This window comes from Sarcophilus harrisii, chromosome 2 (genome assembly GCF_902635505.1).
Source record: "Sarcophilus harrisii chromosome 2, mSarHar1.11, whole genome shotgun sequence".
Classification (NCBI taxonomy): domain Eukaryota; kingdom Metazoa; phylum Chordata; class Mammalia; order Dasyuromorphia; family Dasyuridae; genus Sarcophilus; species Sarcophilus harrisii.
Window position 1 is genome coordinate 17,924,169 of NC_045427.1, and position 15,688 is coordinate 17,939,856.

At 45.0% G+C, this 15,688-nt stretch overlaps 1 protein-coding gene across 1 annotated transcript; it reads left to right on the plus strand.

Annotated features, from left to right (window-relative positions):
* The first annotated feature begins 2,687 nt into the window (after nt 1–2,687).
* On the plus strand, nt 2,688–7,925 carry LOC111718742 (homeobox protein Nkx-2.6). Its single transcript, XM_031949195.1, has 2 exons — nt 2,688–2,997; nt 7,345–7,925. Exons 1-2 carry the CDS (start codon nt 2,688–2,690, stop codon nt 7,923–7,925), a joined length of 891 nt encoding a protein of 296 aa, XP_031805055.1.
* The last annotated feature ends 7,763 nt before the right edge of the window (nt 7,926–15,688 follow it).

Here is a 15,688-nt window from a genome sequence, read left to right on the forward strand (position 1 = left end):
ACGAATTCAATTCAGTTCAAAAAGGTTTCTCGAACTTATATCAGATGTATTTTCCGTGAATTAAGTTCAGAACTTGGAATAAAAAAGGACTGGATCAAATCTATTTGTAACATTTATTATGATTTAAATGAGCCACTTAATTTTATTGAACCTTAGTTTATATACCTAAACGCGAATAAAATATTCACATTGACTAACTCCCTCAGAGCATTTTGAGCTTCTAATAAGATCACATATTCCCTCGTTGTCGATCTCCTTCTCTTTCCCAACTACCCCCCATTCACAAGCATCATCCATATGCATCTAACAAGAAATGATACCCGAGTCAAGATTTTCAGAGTCTAAATTGGCAGCGAGCGGCTGTGCCCCATCAGAACCGAAATTAAGCGGTAACTGGAGACCCTCCTCATTAGAAACTAGCCAGCAAGTGACAAATGGCTGTCACTGTCTCTATCACAACTGTGGTTGTCATAGGGAAAACAATTCACCTCAAGGTATCCTGATGCTCGGGGAGTGATGGGGAAAAGAGGCAGAAGGAAGACACCCAATTTTGCGGAGAGAACAAAGATAGTTCTTTGCAAAAGTGAAGGGAATTTTAGCCTGTTTATCGAATACAACTTTAAAGCACAAACGAAACATTTTTAATTTATTAGATGTTTTAAAGAACTAAATACTAATTTTCAAGGCGTTAGGGAGTGCCTGGGAACCCCTGGTGCACACTGAACTAACAACAACGAGAAGAGATTAGCAGAGACGTTAAAATAACTAATTTCCAAGCATTTATTGAGCACCCTAAATTCTCGACACTAAGCCAAGTTCTGGGGAGTCCAAAAAAAAAAAAAAGCAAAGAGTTGTTTCCATTCTCTCAGGGGAAGCGCCACGAAAATGTGTAGATCTAGCCTAATTTTATTACATAAATAAACGTTCATGAAATCGAAGGAGTTTGTTCGGGCGGGAGGGCTAGAAATCCGGGGAGAGAGAAATCAGATTTGTGAGAATCCCACAAAATAACAACGAGAAAAAGTAAGAGAGAAAGAAGCGAGAAAGAGGGTAGATGAGGAAAATCAGGAAAAGGTCTGAAGGAGGAGGACAGGAGGCATCGGGCGAAAGGGTGAGAAGGTGCCTCTGCCGGGTGCTGCGATGGGCTGCCTCCTCACATGCCCATGTAGCGAGGATTCCCAAAGGAAGTACACTGACTACTGGCAGACACTGTGGTACCGACTGGCGGCAACACAGCGGCAGCTGAGACCCGCCCTGCCCCCCCCCCCCCCATTAGGGAGGGCTCCTTTACCTCTGGCTAATTGGGAGAGTTATGATTCTGTTAATTTTTGTAATCAAATATTTAACATGTATAGGACTGCTTGCCATCTGGGAGAGGGGGTGGAGGGAGGGAGGGGAAAAGTTGGAACAGAAGTGAGTGCAAGGGATAATGCTGTAAAAAATTATCCAGGTATGGGTTCGGTCAATAAAAAGTTATAATTATTTTTTAAAAAAAATTTTGTAGTCGAGCCGGAGGTCCGGGCAGATGGCTGTAATTGGATTTCCCAATGTTTTAAGAGAGAAAGACAACCATTTCTGCCTTTTGAAGTCTGTTTCCAACTTCCAGCAGATGCTTATTCAAAGAAGTGGGAATGGGGAGGGGGAGAAAAAGAGGGAGGGGGCAGCTAGGCTGCGCAGTGGATAGCGTACCGGCTCTAAATTCTGGAGGAGCAGAGTTCAAACTCAGCTTCAGACATAATAACACTCACTGGGTGATCCTGGGTAAGTCACTTAACCCTAGTTACTTCAAAACAAACAAAGGCCCGCCACGCTCCAAGTGGGCTTGCTGGGACACTTCTCTGCCTTTGTCTGCTTCTGCTCATTTTCCCTTCTCAGCTGAGAGGAGTTGGACCCTAGGGCTTTCTTTGCAAAGTGCTCTTCCTTTACTTCGAGGAGACGAGAACCGAACCGGAAGCCGAGGTCCCCAGAATTTTCGTGCTGATTCACGCCTCAACTCTGTGCCACAGTTTTCCTCTCCCCAGCCGCCCTCTTCAATAAAGCAGAACGTGGAAAGGTGAGCAAAAGGTAGGATGGCTCTAAGCGGGACTGATTGCATTGAAACCCAATTTAGTACCCCCTTTCCCTAAACTTCAGCCCTTCTTGTTCTCTTTCTGGAAGCCCAGCCGAACTGGCTAACCCTAATAGGCTGGCACCTCCTCAGACTTCCTAGATCACTTAGGCTCGCGCTGGATTTATGCAGATAGGATCTTTCCCACGCCATCTCATTCCCAGGTTTGAGAACTGAGGGCCTGTCGAGGGTCCAAGCATTTCAAAGGGTGATACAGTATTCCCTGTTCCAGAGGGGCCACTGGAGGGTTCAGGATGGAAGAGGACAGAGGCGGGGGAATACAGAGCTGGAAAGGGGAGGGGAAGCGAAGTGGCTTCAGGCAGGAAGGGAAAGCTTAGATTCACGTGGTGTCAGGGGGAGCCAATAGGACTGGCAGCCTCCCCGTTCCCAGCCCCTGGTCCCCCTAAGCCGGTGGAGACGCCTCCGAGGCTGTATGGGAGGGGTCGGGCCACTAGGTGCCTCTCGCCGAGCTGGAAGTGACAGGCTATCCCGGGGCCGAAGTGGGCCACGCTTGCCAGGCAAGGAGCACCCGGGACAGCTGCGGGCCGGGCCGGGGTTCCCTTCACGCGCTGCAGCCAGGATGCTGTCTAGCCCCATAACGTCGACGCCTTTCTCAGTCCGAGATATCCTGCGTCGGGAACAGGAGCAGCGCTGGCCGCCGCCCAACTGGGCTGTAGTCTGTGGCTCCCACGCGGGCAGGGCGCAGGAATTGCAGCTGTCTCCCGAGGCACAGGGCCCACCCAGAAGCCCCAGGGCTGCCCCCTCCAGTCACGGGCCTCCAGCTCCTGGCAGCTGCTGGCCCAGCGCCACCGCCAAGGAAGAGTTCGAGGTCTTGGAGAGCTGCTGTGATTCAGTCCTTGAGGTGACCACGGAACCAGCGGGCATGACAAGTGAGTAAGAGCCGCGCAACTCACTCTGGGAAGGAGAGCCCGAGCGGGCCGCTCCAGCTTGCCTAGAATGCTTTGTCCTTTTTTTCCCCTCTGCACCCACGAGACCACGCACCCTCTCCCTGCCTCGGTGATACAGTTCCAGCCTCAGAGTCAGTGCCCCGAGCCGCCAGGACTGTACCTTGCAGCTCAGTCCGCAAGACGTGCCCACGTAGGCCATCCTCAGGTAGCCAGCTCCCCTCCCCATCTGCATCAAACCCTTCCCATTCATCACCTTTCCGTGAAATAAACCCAGCGTCATTATCTACTCACTTACGGCCGCCTTAGCTCACTGCCCACCGAAAGCCACCTCCCATCAGGACATAAGAGCCCAACAAAACCAAACAAAGACAAACCAAATCCAGAACTCCCGGAGTGAGTAGGAGAGGAGACATGCTCTGGCCCTATTTACTACCCTTATGTTCTTGAGTAAATCACTTCACCTTTCTGAAACTCAGTTTCCTAATCTGTAAAATAGAGCCTTTGGCCTAGATGAGGTCTGGACTCCGTTCCAGCTCTGGTAAGATGCAAAGGGAAGCAGCAGTGCAAAAAGCGCTTGAAATTGGCCGGCGGAGTGGGGAGGGCGGAGGAAACTTGGATTTCAGTTCAGGCTTTGCTACGGAGCCGCAGATTAGCCTTAGTTTCCTAGTCTCTCCCCGTCCCGCTTTCTTCATCTGTAAAATGAAGCGAAGGATGGCATCTTTCCTGTCTCGGGGGGAGGCTGTTTGAAAGATACAACGGGAGCGTTTGGGGAAAATTTATAGCGCCGAGCTAGTGAACTATCCACTATTCCGCAACTTTTCCTTTCTTCAGGTTCCTATACTCTTCCTCTACTCTCCCACCCACCCGCCAGTCCTAATCACTTTCATGCTCTTCTGGGCCTCAGTTTTCTCATCTGTTGAAAGAAAGAAGGAAAGAGAAGGGAGGAAGGAAGGAAGGAAGGAAAGAAGGAAGGAAGGAAGGAAGGAAGGAAGGAAGGAAGGAAGGAAAAGGAAGGAAGGAAGAAAGGAAGGAAGGGAAGGAAAGGAAAGGAAAGGAAAGGAAAGGAAAGGAAAGGAAAAAAGAAAAGAAAAAAGAAGGGGAAAGGAAAAACAAAAAGAAAAAGAAAGGGGGAAAGGAAAAAATAAAAGAAAAGGGGGAAAGAAGAAAGAAAGGAAAAAAGAAGGGAGGAAAGGAAAAAGAAAAAACAAAAAGGAAGGAAGAAGGGAAAAAGGAAAGATGGAAGGGAAGTAGGAAAAAGAAAGGAAAGGAAATAAGGAAGAAAGAAAAGAAAAAAGGGGGAAAGAAAAGGAAAAAAAGAAGAAAGCAGGAAGAAAGGAAGGAAGGGTCAGATGATTTCTAAGGTTCCCCACCCCCAGCATTAAATTCCCCCATAACTCAGTATGACTTAGGGTCTAGCCCCTTATAGCCGATCTCTGAATGAGCTCCAGGTCCCAGTTTCCTTCTGGACAGCAGAGACGTTACCCAGTCTCCCTGGCAGCCAGAGGCAGGAGAGTCTAAACAACTGGGGGTAGAAGTCTCTAGGAATCAATCTCGGGCTTCCTGATTCCAAGGGAAAAGCTCTCTCGATTGGGAGATTGCTGACGAGTGAAATGAGTTGAATCCCAAAGTGACAATTACTAGTTACAAGAATCTGGCAAGTCCCCCTAATTCTATTTTATTCTGTTCACAAAATGGGAATAATAATACTAGAACTTCCGCCATCCCAACAAGACTATGGGGAGTGAAGTGCTTCGTAAATCTCTAAAAGAGCCGAGCAAAAACGTTGTCGATATTATTTGCAAAAGGCAAAGAGCCCAAGGCTCTGGGATGCTTCTGACGGTCAAGTTCTGAACATGGGTGGAGAATCGCCAGGCTAAAGGACCAGCTGGGGTCGGGTGGGGAGGTCCCAGCCAGGCAATTCTCGGGCAATCCCGTCTCTCCTGGACTGAGGAGGGATTTCCAGATGTTCCAGAATCTCCAGGTGTTTTGACTGCAGGTCGTTGGACGTTGAACGACCAGGAAAAGGGAATAGAAGTGAAAGGATTCCCGCGGGACACCGGAACAGAGGGGCGCTGGTCTGGGTCTTTGCCCAGTGTTTACTCCAGATATGAAACCATTTGATTGAAAAATTTCCCCTTAGAGAAGTCTAACTACTGTGTGAAATGTACTAATAAAACTAAAAATAGTCCGCGCCAGGTAATCAAAGGGCCAGAGCGCACGAGATCTCTGGCTTGCCTTCTTGTCCAGTTCAAGAAGGGCCGAAGAGGGCAACAACGGGCAGGGAAAAAGACTCCTCTTTCCAACCCTCCAAAGCACCAGCATTGGAGAGACGCCTGGAGCCTGGGAGTTCTCGAAGTTGACAAGGTGAGGAAACTGGCTCACTGAGAAGTGAAGAAACCGGCCGAGATCACACAGCCAAAGACCAAGACGATTAGCCGCTTCTTTTCCACCTTGGCCTATACTCTCTATTGGTCCTAAATTTTGCCACAATTGCTTAAGAACACAGGCTCACGAATATCGCCCTGTAAACATTGGTGTCTCTGCGCCTTTCTCCCCAGTCTTGGGAGGAAGCTAGATCAGACTGGAACCCCAGCCTCAGCTTGAGCTTTTTCCTCTCCCATTCTTTGAAGCTGGGCCCTGACTCTTGAAGATCAGGAGAAAAGGGTAGAGGAACTTTAGAGGCTCCTTAGAATCAGGTGTGTGCACCTGTGTGTGCACTCTAATACGAAGAGAGAGAAAGAAGGGAGGCAGGTAGAGAGAATGAAGAGATAGAAGAAAGAAACAGAAAAAAGGGAGGAAGCGACAGAGATTGAGGCAAAAACAGAAAGGCAAAGAGACAGACTGATACAGATAGAGAAACAGATGTAGACAGAATACAAAGAAAGTGGAAAGAAAAAATAGAGAGGAGAAAGAGGAGAGAGAGAGAGAGAGAGAGAGAGAGAGAGAGAGAGAGAGAGAGAGAGAGAGAATGAGAACCAGCTTCTACAATGGGTTATTTCTTAGTCCTATCTCAACACTGGAAGCATCACCTTAACATTTGTGCAGCAGATACGACAAAGCTCAAGAAATTTGTAGTACCTCCCTGGAAATGTACTGTGTTCGGGGACCCAGGAGCAGTCTCACCACACTAAGAGGTCAGTTATCAGAGGCTGACTGCCCATTTTAACCCGACAACTCATGAAATTTGAGAGCGTTAGGCACCTACCCTAGCTGTCGGAGCCCCCTCCAGGACAAAGCAGGAGTCTTAGATAAGGAATACACAGTGAAGGCCGACTTCAAGGCAGAGACTCAGAGGGTCATTAACAGAATGATAATAGCTCGTGCCTAGGAGGCCACTTTTACAAAGTGCCTTCCTCACTGCAATCCCGTGGCCGGGGAAGTATTATTGTCTCCATTTTGTTTCTAGAGAAACAGGTGAATCCATCGTCCGTCTAGCTCAGGATCACACAGCCTGTGGTATGTTGGCTTTGTAACCTGAATTCAAAACGCATTTGAGCACCTCCTGCCGAGGCAGTCTAGAACTAGTTAGTCGCTAGATGGTGCAGCAGATAGCGCACCGCTCCTGAAGCCAGCGGGACCTAAGTTTAAAACTAGACCCACACACTTAACACTTAACAGGTTCTGGTCCCAAAACTCTGACTCTATTCCTCTATCTTTTAAACATATTGATTTTTCAATAAACAAGCACTTTATTCTATTTCCTCTATCTTTGGGGGAAAAGAAAAAGGAAAAACAAAATCTTCCTAACAATATGCAGTCGAATCAAACGAATCTCCTCATCCAATACTCTTAATCGTCTCGATGGAAGAGATCTTAATGTGATCTATTTCAACTGTCTCATTTACGGAATTACGCAAGGGAAAACTGAGGCACAGAGGTAAAGGGAATTGCCCCAGATCAAAGAGCATAGTAAGCTGATGTTCCTATGGGAATTTAAGAGTTAGAAAGCAAATTATGTATGTTCCTGAAGTAAGTACTATAGAAGTCATCCCCACTGTACAGATGAGTAAACTGAAGCGTAGAGAAAAGTTAAGTCTGGCCCGGGTCCGATAAGTATGAGTGACCCAGCAGAAGTTCAATGCACCCACTTTTTGACTTCGGGTATAATACCTTTTCCACTACTTTCAAATTCCCTCTAAGAGAAAGAATTCGAATTCAGATCCTCTATCTCTAAATCTGGCTGCCCCGGGCGGGGGGGGGGGGGGGGGGGGGGGGGGGAGCGAGCGTCCTTGGAAATAAAAGCACCCGGGCTCCCCAGACGCGGGGATGGAAGGGATTGGACTGCTCATGCTCTTCTCTCCGTCTCGGTTCTGTCTCGTTTGCTTGTAGGGCAAGTTCCGGGCGGAGATAGGGAATCGGAGGACGGAGTCAGCAGCAGCACGGGCTGTCCCGGAGGTCCCTTCGCCGAGCGCTCCAAGGCTCGTCCGAGACGGAAGCCCCGCGTCCTCTTCTCGCAGGCGCAGGTGTTGGAACTGGAGCGACGCTTCCGGCAGCAGAGGTACCTGTCGGCGCCCGAGCGCGAACACCTGGCCCGCGCGCTGCAGCTCACCTCCACGCAGGTGAAGATCTGGTTTCAAAACCGCAGGTACAAGTGCAAGAGGCAGCGGCAGGACGCGTCCCTGGAGCTGGCTGGCCAGCCGCTCCCGCCCCCGCCGCTGTCCGCGCGCAGGGTGGCGGTGCCGGTGCTGGTCCGAGACGGCAGACCCTGTGTCCGAGCGGGAGGCCAGCCCTACCTGGCTCCGCCCTATGCACCCTACGCGTGCTACGGCACCCCTTACAGCGCCGGGCCCGCCGCCGGCTACCAAGCCGCGGGCTCCGGGGCGAAGCTGAGCTTCGGCGGGGCGGATCTGGCGGCCCAGAGCTCCCTAACACAAGCACCAGGCGCGCTTCAGGGCGTCAGGGCCTGGTGAGGCGCCCATGGCTGCCCCCCACCCCCAGACTGTTCTGCGAAGAGGGGCCGCTGCTCCCCACCGTCTCCCCCTTTCTGACGTTGTATAGAAGCAGCCTCCCCCACTGCATCCCCGACAACCCCGCTTCCAAGAGGCTTGGTCCATTCCATTCTTCCTTAATGTTCATTTCTTGACTTTGTGGTCAGATAAAACGCACCCCGGGGTTTTTTTTTAAGCCAAAAGACGCCTTGGGGATCGACTTCGAATCTCTCCTTTTGCAGCAGAGAGAGAAGGAGGCCTAGAGGAGGAGAATGACTTGTCCAAATTCTCTTGGCAGAGCGCAGAAAGCTTCCTCCTCTTACCCTAGAATAAGCAATGCCCAAAGAGTCTGATGCTTCCTATGAGCAAGTTTCATTGTGTTCGTTCATTCAGCCCGCGTTATTTAATTCCCTACTATGTGCAATTTGCCTCTTCCTCGCCTCAGCCCCCAAGCTCCCCACCCCCAAGCCAGGGCAGACATTCTCCCAATGGGTAAGTGCCCACTCCTCTCTTCCTTCACACAAGTAAGGCTGATGTCAAGGCCGCTCGTGGCTGTGGGGGAAAACCGGTCTGTTTGGAACCAGAGGCCGGTAGTTGCTCTGCTGTTTCTCACCTGTGTGACTTTGCGATAATCACATCCGCTCCGTGGGCCTTGGTTTCCTCATCGATAAAAAATATAGGTAGAGGGCTGGACTGATCTCTAATAATGCAACAGCCCGAGGTCTCGCTGCTCACCTGATAAGCTTCACTGCCTGCTCCTCGGGATGAGTTGGATCCATCCCTGAATAATCACTGCTGACTGTCAGATGCACTTTTAGATAGCGCTCAGGTGTACCACACGCTTTCCCAACTCAACCTCCTGGTGGGGGAGTTAGTCCGATCCCTATTTTACCCGTGAGGCAACTCCGAGGTGAAGAGACCTGTCATGGTCACAAAGCTAGTGACTGTCAGAGGTGGAAACGAAACCAGGCTTTCCTGCCTCCTAGTCCAAACTTCTCCCAATGCGCCCTGCTGCTCTGTGGCATCGGTCCCAAAGTCCTTTTGGGAACAATGCAAAATTTGAAATGGATTCTCTAGATCTCCCAATGTAATATTAATGTGGAAAAGGTAGAATCGAAGAAGGCAGAAGGGAAAGTAGAGGACAGGCTTCTTTAGGACCATGGAGCAGCCCTCGGTGATGGAGTCGAGGACCGAACCTCCTCCCCCGGTCCGTCCCCCTACGTCAGGTACCTCGAAGAGACAGCGTTTCATTAGTAACTGCCAACCTCATTTTATTTCCAATGTTATATCCCTAGGAAAGAGATTCCTTTCTCGTTTATCTACTCTCCCTTTCCTCCTTCTCCTGTAAATTACAGGAGGTTTTCATTATTATTATTATTTTAAGGGAAATCTATACACAGTTTTGTGTGGAAACTACTAAAAGCTTTCACTTCCTTCCCCCGCAATCTACCACTTATAAATAAGCATTTTAAAGGAGGGAGGGCTGAAATTTAAAGATTGAAATCGAGGAATTCTCAGTCCCCAGATGCAATATCTGAAGGCAAAGGCAAAGATAACGCAGCCTCTGAAGTCATTTTATCTAATCCCTTCTCTACCATTTTATCCCAAACGTTTCTTTCAGTCCATAAAAAAGATTCTAATTTTCATACTAAGACATAGGTGAAGTCATATGTGTCATCTGGTGACTGATAAATAAACAAAGACTTCCTGGCATGACCATGGTTCCCCAGACAATTCCCTGAGATCAAGATGCTGAGAGATGTTTAGACTGAAAGAGATGAAATCAAATATAAACACACACACACACATGCAAACAAAACTCTCTCTCTCTTTCTCTCTCTCTCTCTCTCATTGTGTGTGTGTGTGTGTGTGCGCGCGCGCGCGCGTGTGTGTGTGTTCAGGGCTCAGTTGGGAAATGTTCTTTTGGTAAACTTGAGAAAAATCCTGTCCTGATGTTTTTCTCCCATTTGTTTTTGAATCAATAAATGTCTTGTGTTTCATCACTGGCCATTCACTTCTCTTAAGTAAAACTTGACTATATCCTCATGTGTCAGTGTTATAACAATTCGGTCTCTTTGGATTCCAGGAGAATAAAGGGCATTTGATTCTCTGTCACTTACTGGAATATGGGAAAGATCTGCAGTTTTCTCTGTGTGGGAGGCTATCTCCACCAATGCTAATAGCAGCAGGTATAGAGTTAGAAAGCAAGTTAGAAATTATCTCCCCAACTTGTTGCCAGAAGTGTAGTACAAAGGATTTGAATCCTAATCTTCCTGATGCCAAGTTGGACAGTGACTTGTATATCTCAACATCAGAGAATTCAAATGGATTTAGAGGCAGAATGTGCAGCATTTCCACACCATAGTTTTCCTCTTTTCTACTTTTTCCCAATGAATCCCCTTTTTATTTGTACAGAACTCCATTTTTTGCTGATATGGGCACATTTCCAAAAATGCTACAATGAATTTTTATTAAAATTCATCTTGTAATTCACATTCTAGTCAACTCTAAATTTGGAAGTCCACATAAATGTCTGTTTACTGTTTGAAATGAAGTCCACATTGGAGTTTAATACATTTCTAGTGAGAAGTTCTTGGATTTGTTTAAATTATTTTTTTTTCTTAGACAGGGAAGCTTCTTGTGATAAAAGGATTGGTCTTGGAATCAGGAGCACCTTCAGTTGACCCTTCATGAGTGTGTGATTCTAGACAAATAAATTTAGCTTCTCAAGTTCCAAGGCTTGTCTGAGGTTGTAAGTTAAAGAGTTGTTCAATGATTGATTTTGGTGGATGAACTTTCCCTACCAGGAGCTCCATATATTGATGAACTCAAAAATCTAGAGAAATTAAAATGGTTTTTAAAAACCCACTTACTTCAGGAAGTGTCTTAAAGGTTAAAAGAGTCCAAGGTGTGCTGTGTCTGTATAGTTTTGCTTCTACTCTTTTGCTATGTTGGACTCTGTGTGACCCCATTTGTCAAGGATACTGAAGTAGTTTGCCATTTCTTTCTCCAATTCATTTTACAGATGAGGAAACTGAGGCAAATGGGTGATGTGACTTGCCCGGGAATACAATGTCTAAGGTGGATTTCAACTCATGAACTCTGATACCAAAGACCAATGTTTTGTCCACTGTGCTACCAACTTGCCCTTTAGAAAGGTCCCTTACCTCTCTGAGCTCCTTTTTCCTTGTCATTGGAAGGGATTTCACTATATTAATGAGATGCTGGTGGATCTGTGAATTGATCCAACTCTTCTGGAAAACACTTTGGAATTATATATTTAAAAATTCCATATCCTCTGACCCTAAGATATCAGTATTAGACCTTTACCCTCAAAGTGATCAAAGACAGGAAAAGATCCTATATAGAGACCTTTATTTATAGCAGCAATTGTGGGGGTGGTAACAAAAATCTGAAAGCAAAGCAAGTACCCAACTATTTGTAACAGTGAAGAAGGCCTCCCTTCGGCTCCAGGTGATGAATGAAGCCCATGTGATCAGACATGGCCAGGACGTTCTTTTGTTTTGCTTGCCTACATTTCTGTTTAAAGGAATCTTTTTTGGTGTTTAAGTGAACAGAAGAATTTGGAGGAAAAAAAAGACATCAATAAAACTTCCATTTAGAATAAAACTATTCATTTAGCTTGTGTAAAACCTGCTGAACTTTGTAATGACAAGATTTGCCTTCAAACTTACATATTGAATCTATGCTTTAAAAGGTGACTTTAATCTTTTTTATCTTTCTTTCTCTCTCATTATTCCTTTCCTTGTAGGATCTGTTCTGCCAAAGTTTCCCAGCCCTGCTGGATGTTTCTCACCTTTGGTTGCACGGTAGAAAAGGTCTACAGTATCATTTTCTTTTTCCCAATTATCACTATAACCAAAATTCATGGCTTTTATGTACAATCCATTTTTTTGTTTTACTATTTATTTAGAAGTACCTCTTTTATTGCTTTTTTATAAATTCAGTATTAAGCACATAGAAAACAATAATCTTGCACTAAAGTGGAAGTTGGGAAAGTGCTTTGTTAATGCTCATGAACTATACTTGCTCATCTGAAAAATGCCTACAAGCCCTCTCCAAGTTTCAGTGTGACCTGACCCATTTTTGTTCAGAAGGAATGAGAGAGACGGAAGGGAATGGGGTTTGAGAAGGGGGAAGGGAAAGAAAGAGCAGAGAAAAAAACTCACTTTCCTGACAGACCTGTTAAGATTACCTTGCAGCACCCTCCCCCAAAATCCTCCTGTCAATTTTCCATCCCTATAATCTCCTTCCCACTGAAATCTGTTCTTTTTGTATGGATATCCTTTCCCGACAACTTCTTATCCTTGTAAGAGATTTCAACAAGCAGCCTCTCCGGAGGTAATCGGTCTTTTATCTTTGGGACTCCACTCAGACCCATCACTCCAGCCACCTCTTAATGTTCACAACCTCCAGAGATGGGAAGTAATTGACCTCTAAAGAAAACAAAAAAGCTCTCAGGAAGATAGCCTCAGTCCTTTCCTGACAGTCCTGAACCTGGGGGTCCATCTAGGGCAGGTGGATAAGTCAATAAAAACTCAGACTTCCTGACTCCCTGTGGCCTCCACTTCCCTTTCTCTTCTCTCTCCCTCTTTCCAGATTCTAAAAGGGTTACTAGCATTTAAAATGATTAAAGTCTTAAGCTGCAATGAACTCAGATATAATAATCAAGTATTAAAATTTGATATTAAAAACCACTTATCTCATTTTGATTGAAGTTCAGATAACAGTCCTGGGATAACTTAATATGCTTTTAAAAATTTCACTCTGACTTTCCATGATCCCATGTGGGGTTTTCTTGGAGAAAATACTAAAGTTATTTGTCATTTCCTTCTCCAGCTCATTTTACAGATGAGGAAACTGAGGCAAACAATGACTTGCCCTTAGTCACAAATCTACTAAATGTTTGAGGCTAGATTTGAACTCACGAAGAGGAGTCTTACCTGACTCACCACCTAACTACTAAGCTACTACTACTACTTTTATATTTAGTGTTCTCTAGCCTATTGCACGGCTAAGTTACATAACTTTGAAAACCATATAATTGAACAAAAGCATTAAGCTGTCAGCTCCTTCTCTGTAGAATCACTGAAAGCATCCTAAGGACAACTTCGTTAACAAACAGGATAACAAAATTAATATGTGATTAAGGCTGATTACATATGACTGTGATACTTTCTTCTAGGTCTCTATATTTGGAAAGGTTTTTTATTCAACAGTTTAGAGATATTGAGTATGTGGCATATGACATATGTCAGTATAATTATAAATATAAATTATATAATTTCTTAAGGTAAGTGTTATAGACTTGTTATTGTGTGTGACGATCTGGCTTCAGTAATGCTCCAGTTCTAGTAGTTTATTGGCTAAGTTCTCCAGGACTTTTAAGATCTGTATTTGTGCTATTATTCCAGAGAGATATTCCATTCTATTCACAATCCATAATTTGTTAAGCCACAAAAAGTGTTCCTATAAATATCTTGGTATCTTTGTATGCTTTCTTATGACTTCTTGGGCTATATACCTACAAATGGAATCTCTGCAGCAAAGAGGCATGGACACAGGCCTTTTGCAGAGTTCCAAATTGATGTACAAAACAATTTCACTGAATTATAACCACCGCCACCCATGCATGGCCTACTGTCTATCTTACCACATTTCATCCAAAATGGATTATTTCTGTATTTTGTCATCACTGTCGATTTGTTGGGTGGCTGAAACTTTAGGGTTTTCTTCATTTGTATTTCTCGGTGATTTGAAGCATTTTTCTTTGTGGTTGTTAGTTATTTGCAATTCTTTTGATAAATCAGTTCACATCTTTTGCTAATATATTACAGAATGGCTTCTGACTATGCACACACATGTACATGTATCTATCCAGATATGTGTGCGTATACATAATATTTGTGTTGTCTATATATTTTGGATACTAATACCAATTTCTGGAGAGCAATTTGACTAACTTATTTATCTATTCCCCAAGTAAGGGGCATTCTCTCACTTTCCAGTTACTTGACAGTACAAAAACAACTGCTACATTTTTGCACATGTGAGTCCTTTTCCCCTTTTAAACTCATCTCTTTGGGATATGGATTCAGTAGAGACACTGCTGGATCAAAGGGTATACACAGTTTGGTTGCCCTTTGGGAATAGGTTCAAATTGTTCCACAGAGTGGTTGGATCAGTTCACAACTCCACTAACAATGCATTAGTGTCCTAATTTTCCCACGTTCCCTCCAACATAAAAGAGGGAGAGGGAGAAAGAGAGAAAGAAATGAGAAAAGAAATGGAGAGAGAGAGAGAGAGAGAGAGAGAGAGAGAGAGAGAGAGAGAAGAAGAAGAAGAAGAAGAAGAAGAAGAAGAAGAAGAAGAAGAAGAAGAAGAAAAGAAGAAGAGGAAGAAGAAGAAGAAGAAGAAACAGGAATAGGAGGAGGAGGAGAAGAAGAAGAAGAAACAGGAATAGGAGGAAGGAAAAGAAAGAAACAGGGAAAAAGGAAAAAAGAAAGAAAAAAGAAAAAAAAAAAGAAAAAAAAAAGAAGAAGGAGGAGGAGGAGGAGGAGGAGGAGGGAGGAGGGGAGGAGGAGGAGGAGGAGGAGGAGGAGGAGGGAGGAGGAGGAGGGGAGGAGGGAGGAGGGAGGAGGAGGAGGAGGAGGAGGAGGAGGAGGAAGGAAAGGAGAAAAGGAAAAAAAGAAAAAAAAAAAAAAGAAAAAAAAAAAAAAAAAAAAAGAAAAAAGAAAAAAAAAAGAAAAAAAAGAAAAAAAAAAAAAAAAAAAAAAAAAAAAAAGAAATAGGAGGAAAGGGAAAGGAGAAAGAAGAAGAAAGTGTAGAAGGAGGAAGAGGAGGAGGAGGAAAAGGAGGAGCAGGAGGAAGAAATGGAATGGCATATACAGAAAGAAGCAGACAGAGAATCCCAAGAGGTTAAGAAGTGCATGACAAAGAAAATCTCAATTGAAAATGTCAGTTGGTCAAAATACACAACTGGCCTCTTAACCAAGTTTCACCCCAACCTGTTCTCATTCTCATTTGATCCATCTTCCCTTCCTCCTAGAGTTCCTAGATTCCTGCCTTTCCAGGAATAAATCTTTAGATGAGAAAGTCTGCCTCTGAATTGTTTTCCACTTCCCAGTTCCCCTCCCCCTCAATTGAGGTAAGGCTTCATGGGAAGTCGCTGAGCCAGCCTCCTCCTAGACCCTCTGTTTAGACTCAGTGGCTGAGCACCCCCACCAGAGAGAAAGATGTGGTCTCTGTGATAGTATCCAGATTCCCCTGTAAGCAAAGCAAAAGTAGGGCCCAGTAATATTTCCCATAATTCCCTAGAGCCCCATTCTATCTCCAATTCCTCTCTGGAAAACTTTAAAATCCCCAGTCTCCACCCTTTCTTTCTTTCTTTTATGATTGTTTCTCTTTTAGCTCTGGGTTACTCTAAACCTCCAAGTCTTGGAGATTGAAAACCTTGCCGAAATTGTCAGGAGACTCATTATATTCATATATTTGAAGGGTTTTCATGTTTAAACAGGATTAGGCTTCACAAATATAAGATTGGTGAAATGATAAAACTGACAGTTTGTTTGGAAAAGATTAGGGAGAGTTAGTATTTGAAAGACTGTCCCACCAAAGAGGGCTTACACTTCATAAGTACATGATTAAACATCCAGGGATCATCAATGTAGGGCTAGAAAGAGTATCACATCCAAGCTTGTCACTTTGGAGAAGAGTTAATGGAA

Excerpts from the sequence above, each read along its gene's own strand:
- LOC111718742 (XM_031949195.1), top strand. The coding sequence starts at position 2,688 with ATGCTGTCTAGCCCCATAACGTCGACGCCTTTCTCAGTCCGAGATATC. Across the intron at positions 2,998-7,344 it reads GGAACCAGCGGGCATGACAA|GGCAAGTTCCGGGCGGAGAT; the intron begins GTGAGTAAGAGC and ends GTTTGCTTGTAG.